At 43.3% G+C, this 25873-nt stretch overlaps 1 protein-coding gene across 1 annotated transcript in view; it reads right to left on the bottom strand.

Annotated features, from left to right (window-relative positions):
• Positions 1–25873, bottom strand: part of ARSK (arylsulfatase family member K) — a 674705-nt gene that overhangs the window by 337193 nt on the left and 311639 nt on the right. Inside the window, exon 5 of the mRNA XM_086960926.1 lies at positions 4244–4415. Within this exon, the coding sequence (XP_086817052.1) occupies positions 4244–4415 (172 nt within the window). The remainder of the gene's footprint in view (positions 1–4243; positions 4416–25873) is intronic.

Here is a 25873-nt window from a genome sequence, read left to right as displayed (position 1 = left end):
ATTTCTGTGCCACAATTACTGGATAGCTCCCATTTTCAGTTCTTTCTCAGTCTCTTTGGGGATGCTTTTAAGATGGTTTTGACTGCTCACAGTGTTCTTTAGTATTATGTTATAAAATACAGATCATAATTTACTTTCAAGAATGCAAGCTTGGCTTTGTTATCCACTTCCAGTTAGCCTGTATGTATGGCTGAAGGAAGAAAGTAATGCAAGCATGTACCTCCCTTGCTACAACTCCTTTATTTCATGTCCTGGAGTCTTTGTCTTGAACTGAGCGTGAGAAAGCGATGAGGATTTGGTTATATGGAACTTTCAGTCAGATTAAAAAACATAGATGTCTATTTAGGCCTCTGTTATGAAACATAACGTGTTTAGATAAATTCTACTTTTATATATACTGAGCGCTTATGTGTGACGGAAATGATGCAGGCTTTAACAATCAGTTTGCTTGCGCAATTTTACGGTAAACGTCCTATAAATTGTGAGGCTTAATTTGGCTTAGAATATTTTGTTTTTGAAAAAGATGGTGTAATTTGTTGACCATTGTGATTACGTGCTGATATAACAGTATTTTTAATATGGCTATTCTGTGAACACAATTGTGTGACAACAAATCAGTTTGGAGCACCAATGATAGGTCCGCTACATTTGTATTTATTTTTATAAGATAAAGATGTTGTGGTACATTTCATTTTCTGTTTTTCCTTTGCCGATTACTATTGACACTATATTTATTTGTGTCGCTGAATTTTCTTTTTGCTAGTGGGATACAATTCAACCACAAATACTGAATTCTGAGGTATGTTATATAAATGGACTTTTAGGTATCAGATTTTTTCCATAATGCGATGATTCTGATAGTGAACATAAGAGATATGAATCTGCATTTACGAATGTAATGAACTAAGACTCTCTCTGTAAAATTATGATGGTGAGCATAAGAGAAATGAATCTGCATTAACGAATGTAATGAACTAATTCTCTCTCTGTAAAACTATGAATGCAATGTTTATAACAATACAAATTGTATTTCCCATGCTTTCCTCTCAGGCCAATCTTTGAATTATATAAAGTTATAAAGTTTCTCCAATTCATGATCAGTTAACTAAGGTCATGTTATGAAAACATACTAGCTATATGGCAATTTGCTAACTCAGTATTGTTTTAGGCACTTTTTAAGGAATAAGAATTGATATAGGGTTGTTTATATATATATACATATATGTATGGATATAGTGTCTCTTAGTATATATGTATATATGTATGGATTTTAAGTAATGTATATATGTTCTGTTTTAGCCCTGAAGAAGTCTCGACAGAGATGAAACACGTTGGCTAAAAGAATCATTTTGTGTTCATTAGATTTTAAGCGTCTGAATATATTAAATCATTAATGAACAATTATTTTGACTACAAATGAATTTTGGACCTGTTTCTTCTACTATTCGTTGTGGATATGTTATGCCTCAATGAACTATAATGTGATTTTCCAAAAGATGGGTGCTAATTCCATTTGCTGTCTCTAGTTGCAGTTTAAGCTCATCTAAAGTAGTGCAGAGGTTCAATACATGTGCTGCAAAGAACATGTACCATGCAGTTCATAGAATTGGATTTTATGGAATAGCTCAGTGGGTTATTGCTTTTGTCACACAGATCCTTTTGTTACTTGCAGTTCATTAGCTACAATCATAATATAGCACAGTAATCTATGAACTGCCATCAAAGAGCTGAATGCAAACTGCATTTTACAGGTTAGAAAGTTATGCTTTTTTCCTAGTCTTTCTTTATCTTAATGTTGCTAAAAATAGTTTGTTGAGGTATAAATAAGTTCTTATTTTACAGAGTTTTATATAGCATGAACTTGACACGAAGATATTGGGTATCAGAGCGCTTTTACATAGCACCAGTTGCTTTACATTAGGACACATCATTATTTTTTGTTGTTGTTAGGCACGGGGAGATTAAGTGATTTGCCCAAAATCACAGGATGTTCAGCGTCATTACCGAGGTTCGAACCCAGTTTCCCAGATTCGAGGTCGACAGCCCTAGCCGTTAGGCCAACTCCTCCCATTAGTAAAGCCAACCCCAACCACTGTGGTATGTTTTAATCTTGAGTTGGTGTTTTTCCAGACTAAGCACTCTAAAAAATGTCTACCAGTATGGATGACACCTGACTCCTACACCTTATAGTTCCCCTTTGTCTTATGAAAAATTTTCTATACACTGATTTACACACATATGATTCATTGTCTGTATGTGTGTGTGATGTAAACTGCTCAGACACTCTACATTGGTATGAGAGGCGCTATAAAACAAATTAAATACATGTGAAAGAGGCGCTATGGAGAGATGGGAGGCACTGTTGAAGGGTGATAGTGAGGGAATCATTGAAGGGCCCTAACAATGATTGTCGCACTGTCAACCAACAGATCTGAAGCTGGCCCTCCCTCAGTGAGAAGCCTCCTACCCACAAATTGTCATGTGGTGACCATGTCTTCCAAATCAGACCCCTGAGGCACCAGGGGTAATAAATGTTCAGCATGAAGGACTAAATTGCCTTTCCAGGCTTTCCTGTGTAAATCACCTAATGATTTGATAATTGAGGAATACATATATTGTAAATCACAGTAATACAAACCGTGGTTTGATTAGAGGGTAACACGTTTAACAAACTTTGTCTTCTGTATTCATAAATCAATACAAAAGTTGTTTTTCAATATGCCTACTGTGTCTTTTGTTTTGCAAAATAATAGCATGACTTATTAAAATGGAGTCTTAACTGCACTTTGACATTGTATGCACACTTAATAATTGGACCTATAACCCACACTTATGAAAAATGGCTAATTATAATTGTTTAAGTGGCTGGGTATCATGATGTACTGTAAGCTCATAATTTACTATGTTGATAAAGTTTAAAACAATTGAATACATAATTAAAAATGTGTTATAGAATGCACTGTTTTTGCATTTTTCTCCAAATGTTCTTGGAAGGGAGAACCTCCTCAAACCCCCCCTTGTAGGGGTCAGGCTTGCTCGCTGTACCTGGTATGGGGGTTTTCTGGAAAAATGTGCCAGGGCCAATTTGGTTTCCCAGTTCGGCCCTGCTGTTCACAGGAGCAAACAAGGAGTCTGACAGGGAGACACTATTTAGTCTTTCTTATTTGACACCCTCAAACGCCTCTGAGCAATAATCTAACTTAGTATGAGTGCAGAAATGTGTACTGCAGGCCACCGATTTCTTATTACTGTGCACCCTAGGTGTTGTTGGATGGGTCTTGCCCTCACTGTTGGTCTTTGGTCCCTCCCCACCTGTTCAGACTTTTTATTATTTAAGATGGATTCTTTATTTCGGCATGTGTGTAACAACATCTAAAGGTCCAGCGTTTCTATTTCTAATAGGTACATATTTATAATAGACAGCAAAACTTGTATTGGCCTAAGCAGGAGTTTCTTAAATGTGTATATTTCATATTCAATTAATTCAGTTCTTATTTTATTTCACTATATTCTCTACATTAAGTAGCATTTCATATGTATCTGTGCTTGTCCAACTCCAAAGAAGAGAGGTTTTGTCCTTGGTCTGTTATCAAAAAGAAAACAAGTTTGATGGCAATTATTTCATTTCTCGTCTTTATACTGGACTGTCTCAGCCTTGTCAGGGGTTTGGAAATGATGTTCCTGCTGCCAGAGGTCTTCACAGAATATTCACAATAAGATTTTCATCCTGTTCCAAGTTGCAAACGAATTTCAGATTATGCAATTCTCAAACTATCAAGATATCACTTTTACTTGTATTTGGCATATGTGTTTTTGAAGCACTCCAAATGCTGCCACTATTGACCATAAGTGACTTTGAATCCATGCCCTGCCTGGCAATACACACACAGGTGTGCAGGGTACAGTAAGAGGTTAACTATCTGAATGGACTGAGTGGATAAAAGAGAAAGCAGGGGGTTCTGATGCCCTTCTACCTCTCGACATCTACATTACTTAAAATATGACTCGTTCAAATACAGGGATCTTGTTAATTAATGCATGAAGGCCAATAGATAAGTGCCCCTATTAAGCATGGCATTATGAAATACTAAATATATGCAATGACCATACATCCATAAACCAAGTGGTGATTTTCTTGTACAGCAAAATACTGTCCCCAGTACACACAGCAACCGAAAGGACTCCAAGGTTACATAGTGAAACCATACAATAATCTGAAATAATTCCTAACAGTGGTACTTACCAAGCATGGCATCTGTCTCTGCACACATAGCATAGTAAAATGCTCTGATATCGAGTATCTCTTTTTTGGTAAAGTCTCCAGTACAGTTCTTGGTAAAAGTAGAATAGTAGTCAACAGGGTGCATATCTCCAAGAGGGACCCACTCTGGAAAAGTGATAGCCTCGTAGGACACCTACAGACCAGGACCCCAAAACATAACTTGTTAAAATGTGCAAATGTGACAGATTTCACTTACACAATTAACATTATTTATATAGTTAACAATGGATACCTTGTTGGACCTATGGCAGACAAGACAAAATGTATAGAGGGCCTGGGCATTTCAAAGGTGGCCGTTTGAACTGATTGTATCTTCAAAGACCATGGTTGATATACCTACTGGGGCTTTGGCCTCCGAACGTAGAGACACTTTTAGATTTGGAACCCTACTATGCAGGTTTGATACTGGGATATTGACACAAGGAATCATTAGGGCAGGAGGGACTGCAACTCGACTATCTGCAGACTTGTGATGGCTTTGAGCTTGTAGATGCTCCAAGAATGGGACTATCACTTGGTGGATTTTGCCTGGACATTGCTGGCCTGCAACTAAGTGCAAACTGTTGTGACCTGGGTCTCGAAGTACTCTCCAATGCTCGGGGAGCAAGCCTCCTGTCCACGAGATCCCAGGGACACAAAGAATCTCACATTCTCCACAAGATCATAAGGACAGCACTGGGGGTGGCGGAGATAGGTGGAAGTTATTGTGGTTGGGACAAGGACCGCCCTAACATACACCATCATCTTGCTGTGCAACAGGAGTGTGTGTGAAAGTTCAGCAGCCATGTGAGGTGCCAGGAAATGAGGAGTTTGAGGAGTGCAGGGGCAGCTTGCATAGTCCAAAGGACCCATGCTTGCAACCAGGGGACCTGTGCTCACGTGCGCTCCAGGGCATGTGGTGTCCAAGGGGTGTTGGGGAAACCTGAGCCGGGAGCTGATATTGTCTTCATCCTCCAGATCGGGAGGACAACAGTGCCTGACATCACAGCCTCTGTCCAAGGTCGTTGGCTCCCTCTCCCTGGACCAACGCCACAGGGCGCTTTGTTTTGGAAAACACTGTGACGAGACCCGAGGGGTTTTGTGTGCCTACCTATGGCAGGTCACACCCCCGCTCGGAGGGGAAACAGTTCTCTAGACAGGGAAGCATGCCAGCTTTCTGGGTCACCACCTTTTGTCTATCGGGGAACAGGGATCCCGCACAAGTGCAGGTGCCGTCATGCACCTGGAGGTCTAATCCGAATGAACAAAACTAAGTAACTGTTTCTTTCTGTGTTAGGTGGTTCTGACTGTCTAGTCAACAAGATGTCTGCAGGGGGAATGTTTATCTTTGGCTGGTGGAGTTAAAGGACTGAGGTGTTGTGTTAAGAGGTGTAGTCCGAGACTGGTGATTGTTTGACCTTTCTGCAATAGGAAAGTCTGATGATTGCATAGAACTATAAAGTGTATATACAATATATACAATGTCTGTTTTGTCTTGATATATGTGTATGTGTGTGTGTATATATATATATATATATATATATATATATATATATATATATATATATATATATATATATATATATATATATATATATATATATATATATATATATATATTACAAAGATAAGTGGTTTTATATATATGGTGGGGAGTCTTTTTGCAGCATACACAGTGTGTTGCAAGGGGGGATGTGTTGGTTGTGCCAATAATTTACACTTGTGTTGTGCCAATACTTTACTCTCGAGTCCTAAGGACAAGTCTGACTGCTCAGTGCCAAACTACTAGAGGGTGAGCACAGGTTGTCGGACAAGTGTAATGTGATCATTCTATTTGGAACAGTGGATTCTGACTGGCTTCAATGTGCCTAGCCGTCCTGAAACTGCTGGGTCTGACAATATCACAATAAAAGTAAAGAATGGTTGATAAAAATTAATTATAATTAGTAGAAACACATTAATACCAGTATTAGTTTTAGGACAGAAATGAAACCTAACAGTAACTGATAACAAAAGAAAGAATTATTCACTTTGCAAAAGCAATGCCATTTATTTGCTAGGAAAAATGAATCCTCATTAAAAAATGTAAGCTATGCACATTTAAATGGATTAAAAGGGGAGCAATATATCAACAGTAGATCTAAGTAAAGGAGTCTCTGCTTTCTTTCATATCAGGCTGGTTCGGTACCGACTGCTAATACAGTACTAACTTCTACAAATACATTCCAGTTGATTTCTGTGCTGCTAGAAACTGGTTTTGGATGTTTAATTGCTTCTGTTGATTTTAGTTGGTATTTTTATAAATCAGAAGAATGTCAATGTATCTCCTCTAATATGCACATATGAGTGAATGTACAAAAGATACCCTTTTGCCACGTGATCCTATGCAAAATCTGTAAAACTGTTTAGGTGTAAATTTCATGAATGTTACCAAAAGCCTTGCACAGCCCACCAAAGAATATGAGTCCCAGAGCACACTTGACCTCCTCTGGGAGAAACATTTAAATATTTAGTCAAATACTGTAAAAAGGTCTGTTACCCAACTTCAGATGATGTGTCAGGAAAATATTACAGAGAATAGTGGTCTGTGAGGAGTCCATCAGAAGTGCAAGTATGCAGATTGCATTCCTTTCAGAGGCATTTGAGTGACAGTAAACAAACTGGTGTATTATATTTGTAGAAAAGTCGTTTTGGCATCATGAAACAGGAGTTTGCAAAATGGAACAAAGCAGATAGGATATTTATAGTAGCAAAGTCACATTCAACAAGAACATATCCAGGATGTCCATGTGAGATATTAGTTTAATGAATCTGCACTATAATTGTAAAAATCCCAGTTGAGGGAACATTGTGCTGTCCAGAGCTCAGAAATCCAAAAGTAAACAACGCTCAAGGGAAGAATATTTAAGAAAATAATACTTTATGAAGTGTAACCTCACCTTCTTAAAGGTAAACGAACACAACTCGAAACGTGTGCAGCTTATTGTCGTTTACCTTATAGAGATCAAAGCTACACCAACAGAGAAAATGCAGTAGCTTAAATAATGGAAAATTATGAATTGATAAAGTTGTGTGCTACAAAATGTGTTGGCAAAAACTTGACTGTGTGAGTTTTCCTCTGCATAGATTTCCTTATTTTTACAACCTAATAAGATAAAGAGAACATAAACAGATCCAAAACAGTATTTTGGCAAGAAAATGTATTGAGTATATTTTCCAATGTTAAAATACTGCACTCGTTACACAAGACTAAAATAATATCACCCCTTTGATGACTTCATAAATTGTGCTCTTAGTACATGCATTCAATATCTAAAAGTATAAATGGAAAGGTTTTCAGTTCACCTTTGGTAAATTGCAAGCACACTATGCACCTTTCTTTCTGGTCCATTCTTAAAATGAGACTTGCAATTGGCCCAATCGAGAGGTACCTAAAATAGCCTGTGAAATGTGCATTGCAATAATAAAAGGAAAAACATCACTCTGTTCCCTGAATCACAGTCAATAACTCTCATTGAAAGCCACAAGCTCAAATAGGTAGGCCATTCACATCTAAAAATACCACCAGTATTTACCTTCTGTTTGATGTTCACACACAGGGACGTGGCTGTGATTGGTCTAGCAGGTGTATAAGTGCTACTGGCCCAGATTATGACGCCTTTCCTTCCTTGCTTTAGGCTCCTAGGCACCCTTGCTGCGCCTCTATTCACACATCAATCACCGAACTTAAGAGGAACTGGTACTCACATTTATTATTAGGAACCGAAATGGAGGCATTTATGGTGAACCTTGGAAAGAGTTAGAGCTTCCTTAAATTGTATAATTTGCAGCATATTGGTGAATTCGTGAACCTGCTAAGGATGCCTACAATGATCGGCTGCCGCGTTTCTTTTAACAGACACATCATGACCACAAAGCACCATTTTTTTTTATTCGTTTATATACACATTAAGCGTCACATGAACCCTCTCCGGTAGTACAGCCAAAAGTCAAGACATTGTCACGGTCGAGAATAAGCTAATGGTTATCTTTTTGACCCATTATTTCCACCGTCCGGTGAGAGCTGCACGTGGCAGCGTGCGTTCTTTCTCTGCGGATGTGAATCTGTACATTTCTAGCCAGGGGCCCTCCAGACATCCATCCTGGCGGTTGAAGGGCGTCAGCCTCGTGACTTTTGCTGGCTGAGCGGAGAGCAAACTCTGTATCCTTTCCGTCTAGAGCAACTCGTCCCACTCCTTTCTGAAGGTCCCCGCATCCCTCCTGTAGCAGAGCAGGGCTTCTCTCTGTCGCTCACATGTTATGTTATGTTATGTTATGTTATGTTATGTTATGTTATGTTATGTTATGTTATGTTATCTGAATCTTTTATAGCGCTTGGCTACTCCAAGGAGTGTCCCTGCGCTTTATTGTTAACCTGTAACAGAGAACACAACAGGGCAAATAAAAGGGACCAGAAATTAAAAAAAAAGAGCATATCTAAAGAGCAAAAAGCCAAGTTTTAAGGCCCTTCCTAAAAGCTAACAGGTTGGAGGTACTACACAGTGCCACGGGCAGAGTGTTCCAAAGCTGTGGCGCAAACAACCTGAAAGACCGGCCCCCAATGCGTGCCCTTTTTACCCGAGGAACCACGGCAAGGAAAAAAGAAGAAGCGTGAAGAGCCTTGTGAGCCAAGGTCAAGGCCTTAAAAACTATCCGCTTCCGGATAGGCAGCCAATGAAGTGACTGCAGGAGGCCGGAAGTTCTGGCTCGCCCGTAGAGGGCAAAAATGGCCCGTGCTGCCGAGTTCTGGACCACCTGCAGCCGTTGCAAGCGATACTCCGGCAAGCCGAGATAAAGGACATTGGAATACTCCAATCTCGAGCCAATTAAGGCCTGAACCGTGATCTTCCTATGATCTTCCGGGAGCAGAGGAAGAAACTTGCGGAGCATCCTGAGGAGGCCAAAGCATGTACCCGTTAAACCCAGGATCTGTGATCTCAACGTCAGGCCATTATCGATCTTGATCCCCAGATTCTTGGCTAGCTGGGAAGAGCCTGCTGGAGGAAACATGTTGACAGGCCACCATTCCTGCCAATCTGGGTCAGACCGACAGCCGAAGAAGAGTACCTCAGATTTACCTGAGTTGCACTTGAGGCTGTTAAGCTGGAACCAGTTAAAAACAGCCCCAAGGCACCCGCGGATACTCTCTCCGTCAAAATCTGCTCCCTTCCCACACGTAAAGAGAAGCTGGGTATCATCGGCATAGGATACGATCTGGGCCCCAAAAGACTCCGCCAGTGCTGCCAGAGGGGTCATAAAGATGTTGAAAAGAATCGCCTCAACACTGAGCCCTGCGGGACTCCGACTCCCAATGGCAGCATCACGGCAGAGCAAGGGGAGGCCCAGACCGTTTGTCGGCGGCCAGCCAAAAAAGATCTAAACCAGCTGAGCACCGTCCCCCTCAGACCGATCTCATGAAGTCTGGCAAGGAGACCCTCATGGGGGACGGTGTCAAATGCCGCCGACAAATCAAGCATCACAAGCATAGCTTTGCCTCCTGAATCCAGTACCTCCTTGATTGCCTCCGACACTTCCAAAAGCGCCGTTTCGGTGCTTAAGTTGGTACGGAAGCCGGATTGGGTGGAATGCAGCAAATTGTGGGATTCTAGAAAATTGGAGAGCACAGTATGCACATGCTTCTCCAAGATCTTAGCAAAGGCAGGCAGGAGAGAGATGGGCCTGTAGTTGGCAAGAACCTCAGGATCTAAACCAGGCTTCTTGAGTAGAGGAATGATCATCACCTGCTTCCAAGCCTGCTGGACCACCCCCACACCCAAGGAAAGATTCAGAATGGGATTCACCAAAGGATTAATGACCTCCGCCACTTTCGCCAAAAATTTGGCAGGGCACGGGTCAAGAGGCGATACGGATTTTAGTTTGGCCATAAGTTCCAAAGACGAGGAAACTGAAAGTGGCGGAAAATCTGCCAAAACCGGATCCGAACTAGGTATTAAATCTGACCCGCCCTCACTGCTGGGAGATATTCCAGCCACCCTCAGGGGGAAAGAGTCCTTGATCGATTTTATCTTGGTGGTGAAAAAGTTGGCAAGGGCACTTACCCACGGCTCCGAAGAAGCTGCCTGGGTCGAATTCGTGCGTGGGGCCGTAAATTCCCTCACGATAGTAAAAATCTCTTTGCACGAGTTTGAGGCAGTCTCAATCCTCTTTCCAAAATAATCTTTTTTTCAAGGAGGATATCACGATGGTAAGCTTTAACAGACGCCCTGCAAGCAAGCCTGGCCGCGGAATCATACTGTGTGCGCCAAGCCCTCTCTGCCACCTTGCACTGCCGTCGCGATGCCGCCAGTGCTTCAGTAATCCAAGGGGCAGAGACCCGTTTAGCTGTTTTTCGGGGGGCCATCACAGGGGCAATGTCGTCCAGCCTGTCCGTCAGCCATGCTTGCAGAGACTCTAAATCCCTTTCCAAGTCTCCTGACATAGGACAGGGATGATCCAGACATGCCTGTGCCAGCATTTCCGGAGTCACCCGATGATACGCCCTAGGTGCTTTACACGGCTGCCGAGGAGCAGCACTAGATGGTTTTTTGGTACCCAACACATAAAATTTGACCATGACATGTCGCATTCCAACGTAAATCCAAGCTCAATATTTACAATAATTGCAAACTTGTTATTCCCAATGCATAATACAGTTATAGTAAACGCATGAGGGATGGCGTGCAATTTTTTTCAATGATGTTCAGCTCCTTACAAATCCACTTGATATAACTCATCTGGATCCACATGTCTAAATGTTTCAGTAAACAGCACTTGGGAACAACAATAGCCCCTGAGGGTTTCTTTACTTCTGATTTAGGGAGTGATTTTGTAAAAATATAAGGTCATGAAGAAACATTACTGAAAAAAAGAGAAATCAGATATATTTATATGTTGAAGGTGATATTGCACCCGATAGTCTAATAACAAGCTAAAAACCAGTGACAATTGTCATTCAAATACAATTAATAGATACGTAATATTAGAAATCAGTCTTACGAGGCTTCACTGCAACAGCACTTTTCACCAGTCTGTCGATACTTTTCAAGACTCCCACTCCCGCAAAGAGCACTGTAGTTCGGCATTCAGGGTTTACTAAATACAAACGTGTCACGTGTGTTGATGATTCCAACTTGTAGCCACAAAGGTGACATGCTATATCCACCTGAGACAATTCAATCAAACATATCTTGAATTCTGTCACTTGGAAAAAATCTCTATGGCATAAATCTGCATCGATTCCCCAGCAACATAGCTTTATACGAACAGTTTTCACGATTCCACTATCCAACAAGTACTGGCAAAGTCAATGGGCCTGGCCTAAGCAAGAGCTATTGGTCATGTCAATGCCTTTGAGCTATGCTGTACTGCAGCGTGGCTGCTTTGTGGCACGGCTGAAAATTTGAAAATAAAGTGCTATTATTTGGCCAGCGTTTACCACGAGGGGCATGTACCCGTTTCTTAGCATGGGAATATTCTCTGCCTTCAACAAAAAATAATCGTTGTCAGGAACAAATAACAATAAAAACTTAGTCAACAAATTTAAACCACCAAGAAATGAAAATACATATTTATGCATCATTCTTTTTTAATGGGGGCAGGAACTGTGATCCCAAAGGCTGAGGATGCTGAGCAAAACACAAGTTAGGCAATAATAACAAAAATAAATGACAACTGCCACCCGTAAACTGGTTGAACGGCTACAATCTACTTTAAGCGGTCTAAGTTGTCAAAAGTGAGAAGAATCATGGGGTGGCTATGATGTTTGAAACTCTCAAATACATAAAATGCTTTCAAGGAAAAACCCTGACTTGTTTATTATCTTATCTACGAGCTGAAGTTCGCAGTGTTGGCCCCACGTGAAGTGAGCGCCAGGAAGGCCATTCAGAGCTCTCTGCATTTGTATCATCTTGAAACCCATTGGTATAATTTTTGGACACTTTTTTTCTGGTGGGATGGGAGGAGGCAAGCAACAACGGGGGGCAGGGCGGACTGGACAAGCAACAGTGTAGGACAGGGGTAAGGGCGCTGGGGCAAACAACGCGGGACTGGACATAGAGGAAGGGGATGTAAGTAAAAGTATATATGTACCTACAAAAGTGGTGAGCAGTGGAAGGGCATTGGGCAAGGGAAGCAGTGCTAGAGCCATGCTCGAGTCCAAGGACAAACCCACGAAGCAGAAGTGAAGCGAGCACTCGCTGACCATAGTGGAGCAAAGTAATGAGAGTGATAATGAAGCTAACCAAAGGTAAGCAAGGGACGGGCCTTGGAGGTAAACAAAATTTCTTGAATCACAGGTGAGACCTATAGTACAGGATGTGGGAGAGAATGGCACAAACTATTAAAAAGGTGAAGGTGCCCACAAACTGAAGGGCATAAAACAACTGACAGTGCACCCAAAACATTAGGGGAGTAAAGTTGAAAGCAGGAGAGAGTTTATAGAGGGGGCGGGAATGTGTCCTGTCTGAGGGGAAACCGCCTTTATCCCGCAGCCTTTACCATGCACGACCTTAACCACACAGTCTTTACCACGCAGATAAGCACAACGCAGGTAAATACCTGTACATTTACCATGCAGTACTTTACAATGCAGGTAAGTGGTTTTTTTTTTATTACACGTGTGATGTTATTTTAAAAAAAAGTGATTTTAGAGTTTGGGTGGATAGAAGTAAAGCAAGGTAAGGGTGATTAAAGGGTGGAGGGTAGAGGTAATGAGAGATAAGGGTGATTTTAGTTTTCGCAGGTGGGTAAAGTAAAGGGAGTTAGGGGTGATTTTATAGTTTGGGATGGGTAGAGGTAACGGAAGGTAAGGGTGAATTTAGTGTTTGAGGTGGGTAGAGGTAAAGGGAAGTAAAGGTGTTTGGGGTGAGTAGGAGTAAAGGGAGGTAAGGGTGATTTGAGGGTTCGGCGTGGGTAAAGTTAAAGGGAGATAAGGGTGAATTTAGGGTACAGAGGTGGGTAGCGGTAAAGAGAGGTAAGGGTGATTTTAGGGTTCAGGGTTGGGTTGAGGGAAAGAGAGGTATGGTTGATTTTAGGGTTTAGGGGTGGGTTGAGTTAAAGGGTGAAACATACATCTTTTGAAAACACCACATGTTTGATGATGGATAAAACATCCTCTAAATTATAAAAGAGGTAACCAACAAATAAGAAAATGTGGCACAGCAGGAAATGTTAATTCAGAAACACATATATTGTATGGTAACAGAATTTAAGGAAGGAAGTATGGTTACAGCTTCTTCATCAATAAAAGCAACAGGAGGCCAACATTTATGTTTTGGAAAATAATCACATAATCACATGCAACAAAGTTTTATTTTTGCCAGTTGTTTGCATTCAGCTTTTGGAAATACTGGAAAGGACCAGCTTCAACATTAATGGTTTCAAGTTGTTTTGGAAGCAGTGAGAAAGAACAATAGTCAGGAAATCAATCAGTACTGGTTCCATAATTCATAGAAGAAAGAAATCACATGGAGACAAAGTGATGTTCAGATGAAGCCAACAAGCACTTACCAATGAAAAAGAAGATAATAAGAGTGACAATGAAGGCAACTAATGGTAAGTAATTGGCGGGCTAAAAAACCCTTTTTAGAGTTTTTACATTTTTTTAAAGAAACAACACATTGTCTCAGTTGAGACCGAAAAAGGAGGGCTAAAACTGACAGTGAATAACTCATAAGGAGAGGGAATTCAATGAAGGACCATAAACTGTAAAATCAAGGAGTAGAACGGGCAGAAAAAAAGATTAGTGTTTGGCAGACTGGAAGTTATAAAAAAAAAAGGAAAGCTTTGGAACAGGATGGGGCCTCGAAGAGGGGAGAGCAGTAGACAATAGGCGGAAGAGTACAGAGAGTTATAAGAATTCCAAGCCGTACAATCAAATTTAGGCATTGCACAGACCATACATATATTTCAAGACTAAACATAAGAAAGGGACTTGGAAATGGGAAGAAAAAGGTAGACAGCGAAGAAAGATGGAAAGAAAAAATTGAGCATTGGGTGAAAGTTTAAAGAGAAGACCAATAGCATAGGTAAATACATATTTAAGAGCACATGAGTAAGCAGCAAGAGTAATGATTAGAGATGAGAAATAGTTCTAGATGTTAGTAAACGGATGAGAATGTGTGTGTTGGTGGTCTGGAGTAACTAAAAGTCACATTTTGTGAAGACTTTAAAGTTGACAAGAACTGGACTAAGCATAGGTTGAAAATTCGTTCCGCTCGCGGAATTTGCGGATTTTCCGCGATTTCGCGATCCGCGAATCTCGCGATATTGCGGTAAAATCCGCGAATCAGCGGGGATGAATTTTCAGTCAAGCACTTACAGGGTTACAGCAGCAGGTGCAAAAGTTGAAGCAAATTTTTTGTAACCTTTTACAAAAGGGTTACAAAGAAATTAACTTCAACTTGGGCACCTGCTGCTGTAAGCCTGTAAGTGCTTCCTGGTGCCTCGTTGCCTACTTGCAACTATTCTCTGACCCTGCTCTGACCCTTGAAGCAGGGTCAGAGAATAGTTACAAGTAGGCAATGAGGCGCCTGTCACGAAAATTAAACCTCAACAGGAAGCACTGACAGATATAAAAAAAAGCATTTGCAATGCAATAGGTCTCGCATTAGGAAAGTTTGAGCTATTGGTCTTGTAAATGACAATTTTTTTAATTTATTTGTTGGTTTTGAAAATAGCTAAATGAATAGCTTTGTCATTTACAATGCCAATAGTTATAACTTTCGCAAATGTGACACCTATAGCATTTGTAATTCAACATGTTTTGTATTTACGTGACTTAGCTGTATTGATATTACACATTACAATGGCTTTTAATTTTTTTACATAATTAATACTTAAATAAAAGTGATTTTAATTTATAATGGCAATAGCTTAAACTTTTGTAAATAACTGTTGTGAACATTATGTTCAGTGTACTTTATTGTGACGAAAATCCAAGAACAGAAGTGAAATATTAACATCTTTTTGTGACATTTGTACTAAAGTTTGAAACATTGGGAGAACATATTGGAACCAGTTATTGTTGAATGGTTGCGCAGATTTATGCTGGGGTGGCGCTGAGTGGTGCTGTGGTGATGCTGAGTGGTGCTGCTGAGTGGTGCTGTGGTGGTGCTGAGTGATACTGGGATGGTGCTGAGTGATGCTGGGGTGGTGCAGAGTGGTGCTGTGGTGGTGCTGAGTGATGCTGTGGTGGTGCTGAGTGATGCTGTGGTGGTGCTGAGTGGTGCTGAGTGGTGGTGCTGAGTGGTGCTGTGGTGGTGCTGAGTGGTGCTGTGGTGGTGCTGAGTGGTGCTGTGGTGGTGCTGAGTGATAATGTGGTTGTGCTGAGTGATGCTGTAGTGGTGCTGAGTGATGCTGTGGTGGCGCTGAGTGGTGCTGTGGTGGTGCTTATTGGTGCTGTGGTGATGCTTATTGGTGCTGTGGTGGTGCTGAGTGATGCTGTGGTGGTGCTGAGTGATGCTGTGGTGGTGCTGAGTGGTGCTGTGGTGGTGCTGAGTGGTGCTGTGGTCGTGCTGAGTGATAATGTGGTGGTGCTGAGTGATACTGTGGTGGTGCTGAGTGATGCTGTGGTGGCACTGAGTGGTGCTGTGGTGGTGCTGAGTGGTGCTGTGGTGGTGCTGAGTGATGCTGTGGTGGTGCTGAGTGATGCTGTTGTGGTGCTGAGTGATGCTGGGGTAGCGCTGAGTGATGATGTGGTGATGCAGAGGGCAGAAGGGCACAAAAAAACAGTCTAACAGAGGACAGAAGGGCAGAAAAACAAGGGAAAAACGAGTCTAACAGAGGGCAGAAGGGCACAAAAAACGAGTCTAACGGGGCAGAAAGGCACAAAAACGAGTCTAACAGAGGGCAGAAGTGCACAAAAAATGAGTCTAACAGAGGGCAGAAGGGCACAAAAACAAGGGAATAACAGAGGGCAGAAGGGCACAAAAAACGAGTCTAACAGAGGGCAGAAGGGCACAAAAACAAGGGAAAAATCAGTCTAACAGAGGGCAGAAGGGCACGAACAACGATTCTAACACGGGGCAGAAGGGCAGAAAAACAAGGGAAAAACGAGTCTGACAGAGGGCAGAAAAACAAGGGAAAAACGAGTCTAACAGAGGGCAGAAGGGCACAATAAAACGAGTCTAACAGGGGGCAGAATGAATCCCGCCCTGCGTGTTTGTCCACGAAGATGCCACCTTTCTGTGCAATACCTCTACTCAACTGGAGTACTTTCTACTGTCTAATTAGTAAGTGCTCCCTCGTTGGCTAAATGTATAGGGGCAGATTTACAATAACTGGCGCATCCCCAGGGATGCGCCAGTTATTGTGCGCCGCAGCTCTGCCACCCATGGTGCGCCGCATTTACAATGCGGAGCACCATGTGGCAAAAACGGCACAGATGCATCACGCATCTGTGCCGTAAAAGCAGCGCATTACTGGAGCTGTGTCACGCTTGCTACGCACCTGCAGCAATGCTCTGGGGGGCCCTATCTCCCCAATGCTGCACCAAGCCTTGCGCCTGCTTCAAGCAGGCGCAGGGTTTTGACGCAGCATTGGCCTAAAAGTGACTGAGTGAAATCTTGTAGATTTAAATCAGCCACTTTTAGTAGGCGTTCCTGCGCAGGAACGCCCTCCCCTGCACGGAACGCCTCCTGATGGCGCAGGGTTTTACAACGTGGCGCATCTCTCAGATGCGTCACGTTGTTAATACCCAGCACCATGGCGCATCTTTTGTGCTGCCGTTGCGTCACAAAAGGTCTCGGTAGAGGGTGGCAGTGATTAACCAGAGGTTGACAGTGATGAACCAGAGGGTGGCAGGGGTGAACCAGAGGGTGGCAGGGGTGAACCAGAGGGTGGCAGTGCTGAACCAGAAGGTGGCAGCGGTGAACCAGAGGGTGGCAGGGGTGAACCAGAGGGTGGCAGGGGTGAACCAGAGGGTGGCAGTGGTGAACCAGAGGGTGGCATGGGTGAACCAGAGGGTGGCAGTGGTGAACCAGAGGGTGGCAGTGGTGAACCAGAGGGTGGCAGTGCTGAACCAGAGGGTGACAGTGGTTAACCAGAGGGTGGCAGTGGTGAACCAGAGGTGCTGTGATGAACCAGAGGGTGGCAGTCGTGAACCAGAGGGTGGCAGTGGTGAACCAGAGGGTGACAGTGCTGAACCAGAGGGTGGCAGGGGTGAACCAGAGGGTGCTGTGATGAACCAGAGGGTGGCAGTGGTGAACTAGAGATTGGCAGTGGTGAACTAGAGGGTGGCAGGGGTGAACCAGAGAGTGGCAGTGGTGAACCAGAAGGTGGCAGTGCTGAACCAGAGAGTGACAGTGGTTAACCAGAGGGTGGCAGTGGTGAACGAGAGGTGCTGTGATGAACCAGAGGGTGGCAGTCGTGAACCAGAGGGGGACAGTGCTGAACCAGAGGGTGGCAGGGGTGAACCAGAGGGTGGCAGGGGTGAACCAGAGAGTGGCAGTGCTGAATCAGAGGGTGGCAGGGGTGAACCAGGGGGTGGCAGGGGTGAACCAGAGGGTGGCATGGGTGAACCAGAGGGTGGCAGGGGTGAACCAGAGGGTGGCAGGGGTGAACCAGAGGGTGCTGTGATGAACCAGAGGGTGGCAGTGGTGAACTAGAGATTGGCAGTGGTGAACTAGAGGGTGGCAGGGGTGAACCAGAGAGTGGCAGTGGTGAACCAGAAGGTGGCAGTGCTGAACCAGAGAGTGACAGTGGTTAACCAGAGGGTGGCAGTGGTGAACGAGAGGTGCTGGGATGAACCAGAGGGTGGCAGTCGTGAACCAGAGGGTGACAGTGCTGAACCAGAGGGTGGCAGGGGTGAACCAGAGAGTGGCAGTGCTGAATCAGAGGGTGGCAGTGGTGAACCAGAGGGTGGCAGGGGTGAACCAGAGGGTGGCAGGGGTGAACCAGAGGGTGGCAGGGGTGAACCAGAGGGTGGCAGGGGTGAACCAGAGGGTGGCAGTGATGAATCAGAGGGTGGCAGTGGTGAAACAGAGGGTGCTGTGCCCATACACGACTGCATGGGTAACTTTGCCATGCAAGCGGCCCGCGAACACGCAAAAAGCCCTGCGAACATGCAAAAAACCCCCGCGAACACGCAAAAAAATAAAAATCCTTAAATTCGCACGAATTCTCGGATTTTGCGGATTGCGAATTCGATTTCACGCGAATTCGCGGAACCCGAATTCGCAAATTTCGCCCATATTTAAACTGGATGCAGTGCAGATATGCTGTGATCAGGTAGCGCTGCAATCAAAGATTGAACCATGATTTCAAGATTTCATTGAGACAGAGGAAGGACTGATGTGAAGAAAGAAAAATATCAAATAAAGGAGAGAGAAACAGTGAGGGGAAGTATAAGACTGTTGATCGTATAAGAGTTTAATTGCGGGTTTATATAGCGCTAGGAATCGACTCCCGGAGGAGTATCTCCACGCTTCGACCGCTGGGGAACCCGTCCTGGCTCACCCTGAGAGATGGTCCCTGATGGGTATCTCTAAGATGCGACCAAGCATCCCCGGCGGTCTGGGGGGGCCATTGTGAAGATGAGGCAAGCTGATGCCTAGAGTTGCCGAGTGTGGACTCTGACTAGAGTAGGCACCGAGGCGAGAATTATAGAGTCCGCTGACCCTGGTCCACAACCCTGCCGCGTCGGGAATCGAACCCTGGTCCCGGGCCGTCCTCTGCTTACGGGTCTGCCGCCTCTAACCAGTGAGCCACACTTCTCCACGCAGATGAACAGGATTAAATAGTAACGTGAAGGATAGAGGTCAAAGAGAAGAATGAGAGAAAACGCTAGAAATATACTGCATAAAGATGTTGTGAAAAGTTTACAGAAGTGATGATCACAGGCCAAGTGAGTGGGGATTTAACAGAAATAGAAGGAGGTCGATAAAAGACAACCAGAGATCCAATAGACAAGAGTAAAAGGAAAAGATGAAGAAGTAGCTCGAGAAACAAAGCAAGTATAATCGCAGAGATAGAAGTATGGAAAAAACCGTGCCAGCGTAGTCGAGAAAAGAAAGAGTATATAAGGGTCTGAGGCACAGTTCAAATATTTGATGCATGGACCCACCCTAAGCCGTATAGACTAAGTCAAATCTATAAAAGGCAAGGCTATGGCGATTCTCACCATTAGCGCCATGAAAAAATCACCTCCTTTCATCACTCTAGTAAGAATCTTAAAAAATATTCTTCGTGCAAGCACTTTTCTGCTATACCACACTACTTGCTGTTACACGTTGCCATAAGATGAAACAGCAAATCTGGACAACTAGAGTCCTATGATAAGGCTCACTTTTGTCAATCCATGTCTTTCTAGCTAAAACATTTTGAATTTTGGGACTTAAGGCTTTGGTTTACCAGAATAAGGATAGCCCCACAAGTCCCAACGTGCAAAGTGCTGTTGGCTACACAATAGAACTAAGTGAAGGTGGCCATGGCACTGGGCCATTAGGCAGCTTGGTTTGGCACAAACCTTCATGATATAAAATGACGCAACAGAGATCAAATCTATGTTTACCCAAATAGAAGTATTCAAATCACCCCCGATTATTTGGCCACATGGAGTTTACTCAAGCTGAAAATCATTTTAAAATACGAACTTTAAGTACAGAGGTAATAAGGAAGTTCAGCGCTCAGATATTTGTCAGTTACCTGCCTGACCTATCTTTTAATCGAAGAAATACAGAGCCAAGTGACACCAAGTTTACAGTAACAAGCTATGAACAACGAATACTTGCTCCATAAATGAGTGATTTTTAATTAATGTTTTCTGCTGTTCCATTTTCTTCAAAGATTCAGCGCTATGTTAGATACAAAGAAAATCTGATTTTATTGGTCTATATGTAAATACACCATGTGCAATAAATACACAATTCAGTTTGTGCACATAATCAATAATTGTTTCATACACCTATTACATAAACTCATCGGCCACCACGTAGCAACTGGTGCCACTTTTTCTAGCCTCACTATATTTGTTTTGTGTGTATCATCATATTTTAAGTTTCAAAAGATAACTTTATTGAATGCAAATAGAGAAAAACATCAATATTTCATGTGTTCCAACATCAAAAATTACATTGCGAAGAATATCTATAAAGCATATAGGCAGGAATTCACATACAAATCATATTTAAGGCAGGAATAGAAGACAAGACTTAAAGATTAATAGATATAAAGCCAGAACGAGTATAATTAGCGCTGAATAGCAGATAATAGTAATCAAAATATCTGAAAATTCAAAGAGGCTGAGCAACTTCTTGTACATATGGAACAGGAGCAAAAGATTTTTTAGCACAACTATCTAAGAATTGCGTGATGGGAGACTATAATTGTAGTCTTTACTTGGCAAGAGACATAGGAAATGTATCATAATATTTTAATCTTGACTTCCATGGAATGACAAATCTGATGGCACTGTTTTCAGTACAACCAATCCTTAAGCAGCCAACAGCGTTATCCACACAAACAGAAACCTTTCGAAATTTCACAATCTGATTGAATGTCCACACAGACCAGCAGCCCCTGGCTGATATCTTATTCATCAACGTCAAGCGAACATTGTCTGTCTTGTAGTTTAATTCTTTGATGTCAGAATTGCCATTGAATGGAAGTCAATAATAAGTAGCACATGGTTATGAGACTTACAAGGTAAATATAGCGAGCCTTGAAAAAGCAACACCAGGTCGCGAAACATGTGTTGGTCGATGTGTTTATGTGTTATGTGCATGTAAAAATGATTCATGCATTAGGTCTGTAAACTGAATTGTGCATTGATTGCACTTGGTGTATTTGTGATGTTGAAATATTATTGTAGAAGACATTTAGCACGTTAACCATATAGAGACTTCAGGGAAAATACAGATAAAGTTCTAAATTAATAAGAGATGATTTTCCTCAAACACCTGTATGCAGTTATGCAGCAGGCAAGCAAGAGTTTTATACATCTTTTTCCTAACACCAACTAAAAGTACTTTCTTAGAGCTTAAATAAATCTAATATTAGTTTCAAATTGCTTTCAAGGCTAATAGGCTATTGCACAATTATGAATTATGTTACCGCAGGGCATCTGTTCTAGCAACAAAACAAACTACCGCATTTGCTTGAGTCTCTTCAGAAACGCCTGAGCAGTGTTGCTGTTGCACAACATGGAAGTTAGAAATCCGGGACACGTTCTTAGCCACCTGAAGGTGCTGTTTGGGGCCTCCTGCCGCTGTGGCGCCTATCCACATCTCACGCTTTAGTGACCAGGAAGGTTGATGTCCGTATCTCCCCACCCCATCAAGGCAGATGTTATAGTACCCCAGAGTCAAGTATCCTCATACCCCTCTTGGCCTTCATTGCAATAGAATGCGCTCACATTCAGCCCATCGCAGCACTTCTACTCTCTTCATCACTTTTAGCATTTTATCAACATCAGTGCTAGATCGGAACACCTGCTTGCGACGTTTTATATTTTTTGGGGCACGGAAAAGGCCCAGTAACCCAGTAAGCAGGCTTCAGGTGTACATCCCACTTGTCTATCTGTGGCTTCAATAGGATGCACCATCATCCCCTGCCACACATCACGCACAGCTCGGCAGGCTCAACAGCTCCAGGCGATGTGAAAACAATCTGCGTCTTTTTACCTGCAGCTGCTGCACTGTGCTCCTTCTCCCAGGTGCCTGTTTATTCACTAGTGCTGTTCTTTCTGTGCACATAACTGAATTGTACCAACTAAAAGTGAGTGATCATAGATACTCAATAGGTTTGTCAATTTCTATTTGACCCAAAAGCCATTCAGTGTGCATCTACATCGTTCAAGAGGGGCTCAGTATACAAGCAAACCCACCCTGGTGTCCCACGAAGCATCCAGATCATCTGTGGAACCTTGAATGGGTGGGTTGGCACACCTCACCCTCTGCATCAATGCAATAGGGGGTGTCCAGCTGGAATCTTGTGGCCCCATATTAAGTATCAATATCCTGTATAGGTCTGACTTCGACCTTCAAACAAATCTCTACCATCAAAGCAGCCACGTTGCCCTTGATGTCTGCTCACCTGTTGAGTTGACCTTACTCACAAAGGTGACAGTAGTGAAAACTTTGCTTGAGATGGCGGTTAAATGTTGAAGAAGCCGACTGAAAGTTTAATTTTCATGTTCTGTTTTGTTTTATTTTTTCCTCTCTGCTGTAAAAGCCTTGCATTCGCCCAAAAGTTGTATGTGTATGAAAATGTCAATATGGCTGAGAGCGTGGCAGGCACTAGATTTGGGTCTCAGATACGTATGAAAATGTCTAATAAAAGCATGTTTTTAAAAAAAAAGAGATGGCGCTTAAAGACGGATTCCTCCTAGAGGACTGGCAGAAATATTGCAATGGTAGCTTTTCACCACTGAAACTGGATCACCTCCAATAGGGTGAGGGGGCAAGATGGCTGCCGAGACACCGTAGGGGAAGGTCGCACCCTACCCTGCTCCTGAGACATATTGATGGAATGAATGCTCACCACTGTCATTTATCGCTAAAAGCAAAGGAACTGAGCGGCGAGTCACGTAATATGTAGCAATCTATTCAGCAACATAACTCAGCAATATATCCTCTGTTTGTGGATGCGATGTTTGGAGTTCTGGCGGACTTGCCTTCTTTATTAAGGGATTCTCCGCTGGTCAGGGAACAGATCAACGGAAAAGCTCTACTGGAATCCCTTACTGCCCTAATCACAAGGTCATTTCAGGCGGGACGCTCTTACTACTACAGAGCGATGGCGCCTAAAATATATCGTATTAGTAAACAAAGTCATAACCCAGTCCCCTCGGAGGAGGAGGGGGAAACGTCGGCAGATGGACTAGGAGCCTCAGCCTCCAGCTTGAGAGCAAAATCAAGGTCTAAAGCACAGATGAGGCGTGAGGCAGCAAAAGAAGCAAAAGAAGCCAAAGCACGGAAGCTGCGGGAAAGGGCTACAACCAGAGCGGGAAAAGCGGAAAGCACACGAACCCGCAAAGGATATCCTGACTTAAAGCCAGCTGAGACGTGCGGAAAGGAACCGGTATACCGACAAACCACTATAGTGGAGTCTTTCATACCTGCGGGAGCCGTGGTGGGTGTGCAGACGGTGGAGGAGCAAGCTGCCGTCCCTACGTTGGCTGCTCTATGCGGAAGGAGGCTGGGTCGTGCAAATGTGGAAATTACCGGACCCGCCACTGTGGGTCCCGCTGCTGCCGCTGGAGCCTTGGAGGTCGCTACTGATGGTGCAGGGAGCGCCGGGAACACAGCCAGCTTCCTAGTGCCTCCCACTGGGCAAAATGATGTTACAGAACCCGCGGGAGAGGACGCCCTTTCAGCGGTAGCAGCAGGGGGCGTGGCCATAGATTTAAAGGGCCAGGAGCTCCGTGTGGATATAACAGAAGGGGGAAATAGGCTTAAAGCTGCGCCTACAGACTCCACTATGATTGGGCAGTGCAATCCTGATGCTGTGAGTAATGATGTGATCGCTCTTGTGGACAATCCTCCCCCTGGAGGCAACGGCGGGATGCAGGTTATGGAAATGGGGATGGGGATTATAACAGAGCAGCAGATACAGGTACAGGAGACGATGGAAGTAAATAACCACAGCCTGGGGGACACAAGCACATGCAATATAAAATCTATCCAATGTGCTCCTGAACAAATGTTGGCATCACCTGGCGAAGAGATCTTTTTCACTGGGAATGATGAGGCAGATGACGAAGAGGATGAAGAAGGTAAGCTAGATGGAAGCGAAGTCAGCGGTTCGGGCCCTTCTATGACGGACTCGGAATCAGGTACCTCAGATTCAGTGGTATATTCAGGCTCAGAAACTAACATATCTGGATCTGACAATGATTCAAGTATTTCAGAAAGTGATACAGAATCAATGGAGCACGAGACCGTACAAAAAGTGTCAAGACCAAAAGTAAAAAAAGACTTAAGAGAGGCGCTAAAGACCACAAAAATCAAAAACTCCAAATATAAGGGCAAGGCGAAAAATGAGAACCAAAGACGTTTGAATCAATCTAAGGAACCTCATAGAGGGCAGGCGAGACCAGTTGTTAAAAGGTTAATCTGGGATAGCTCAGCTGAGTGTGGTACAACTCAGACTGGGGCAACTATAACTACGGATACAGGTGTTCAGGAACCAATCTCTCAGGGAGCTGAGGGGGGCTTCGATAGAGGTGCCTCAAACTTTGAAGTTCTCTTCTCAACTTTAAAACAGATCCAGTCTGAGGCGCGCGTTGAGAGTCAGAGAGCCAGCAGGAGGGCCAGACATGCAAATAAAAAGATACAATCCTCACTCCATAAAGTTAATAAATTGTATGAGGAAATGGTTGGGAGAGTTTCTGAGATCGAGGCCAGAACAAGCAAATTGGAAGATGACTTTGTTACATTGAAAGACGCTGGTGATGATAAGGACAAGACAACTGCTGACATGCTCTGGAAGCTAGAGGATTTTGAAAACAGGCAACGACGGAACAATGTCAGACTTATTGGAATTCAAGAGGGAAAAGAGGGTGGGGATGTGCGAGCCTTTGTAATTGAATTGCTGAAAGGTGCGTTCCCCGACTTGGCTTCTTGGGACTGGGAACACGAGATACAAAGAGCGCACCGATTCCCGTTGGTACGAAAGGAAAATCAGGGCAAGCCCCGCGCAATTTTGATGTATGTCGGTAATTTTCTTCTGCGTGAGGAAATTATTAACAAGGCGAAACCTCATTCTAAACGTTCCCATAAGGAAATTGAGTTTTTTGCCCGCCCTGATTTCTGCCACGCCACCGTAGAAAGAAGGTGGCGGATGAGGCAGCTCATTACCCCATTTCAAAATATAGGCTATGAGGCTTTCCTTTTGTTTCCTGCACGCCTGAAAGTTGGCCTAGAGGGTAACTTTAGAGTGTTTCATTCAGAAATAATGGCGCAAGAATATCTTAGCTTTCTGAGAGAGAATAGAGGTCGTCAAAAATCCCAACGCAATGTTTTGGAGATCGAAGACACACAAACTGGATATGTCAGAACCATACCCCATAAAAAGTAAAGGAGGAAAAAAAGGGGGGGAAAAAAAGGGGGGGGAACGGAGAGGACAGGGCAAGAGTGGTATGTGAAAGGAAAGTAAGGTAGTAGTATAGCTAGCAATAACTAGATCTTTACCTTTGAAATGTTAAATGAAGATTATCTGAAGATTATCTATACATGCTATTTCTTCTAGTTACCCTCTCCTTTTTCGTTTAAAGTATATTTTTTCGAAGTTGTATAGTTATTTTTCGAGACTCTATCTTGGTGTTTTTTTTAATCCTCTGCTATGTATTTTCTAACACTGTTAAATCTGTGGAAATGTGGGAAATGTGGGTGTGTTGTCTGATGGTTTAAGCACAATGCTTAATGCAATGCTATCACTTAATTGGGTAGTAGCTGTAGATGAAATCTTGAGAGATAGCATATATGATTAGTTCCTTTTTTCTTTTGTTTGTTTTGTTTTTTGGGTGAGCTTTGGTGAGCATTCCGTATGATGTATATAATTAAGGAAAGTCAGGGACGGGGTGGGTGAGACAACCCGGTGGTATGCTCCGGCCACACATGGGTCTCATGGACCTAT

The sequence above is a fragment of the Lissotriton vulgaris genome, chromosome 3_1 (genome assembly GCF_964263255.1).
Source record: "Lissotriton vulgaris chromosome 3_1, aLisVul1.2, whole genome shotgun sequence".
Lineage (NCBI taxonomy): Eukaryota > Metazoa > Chordata > Amphibia > Caudata > Salamandridae > Lissotriton > Lissotriton vulgaris.
The sequence above is the reverse complement of the archived record's forward strand: the minus strand, read 5'-3'. Positions and strand labels throughout refer to the sequence as shown.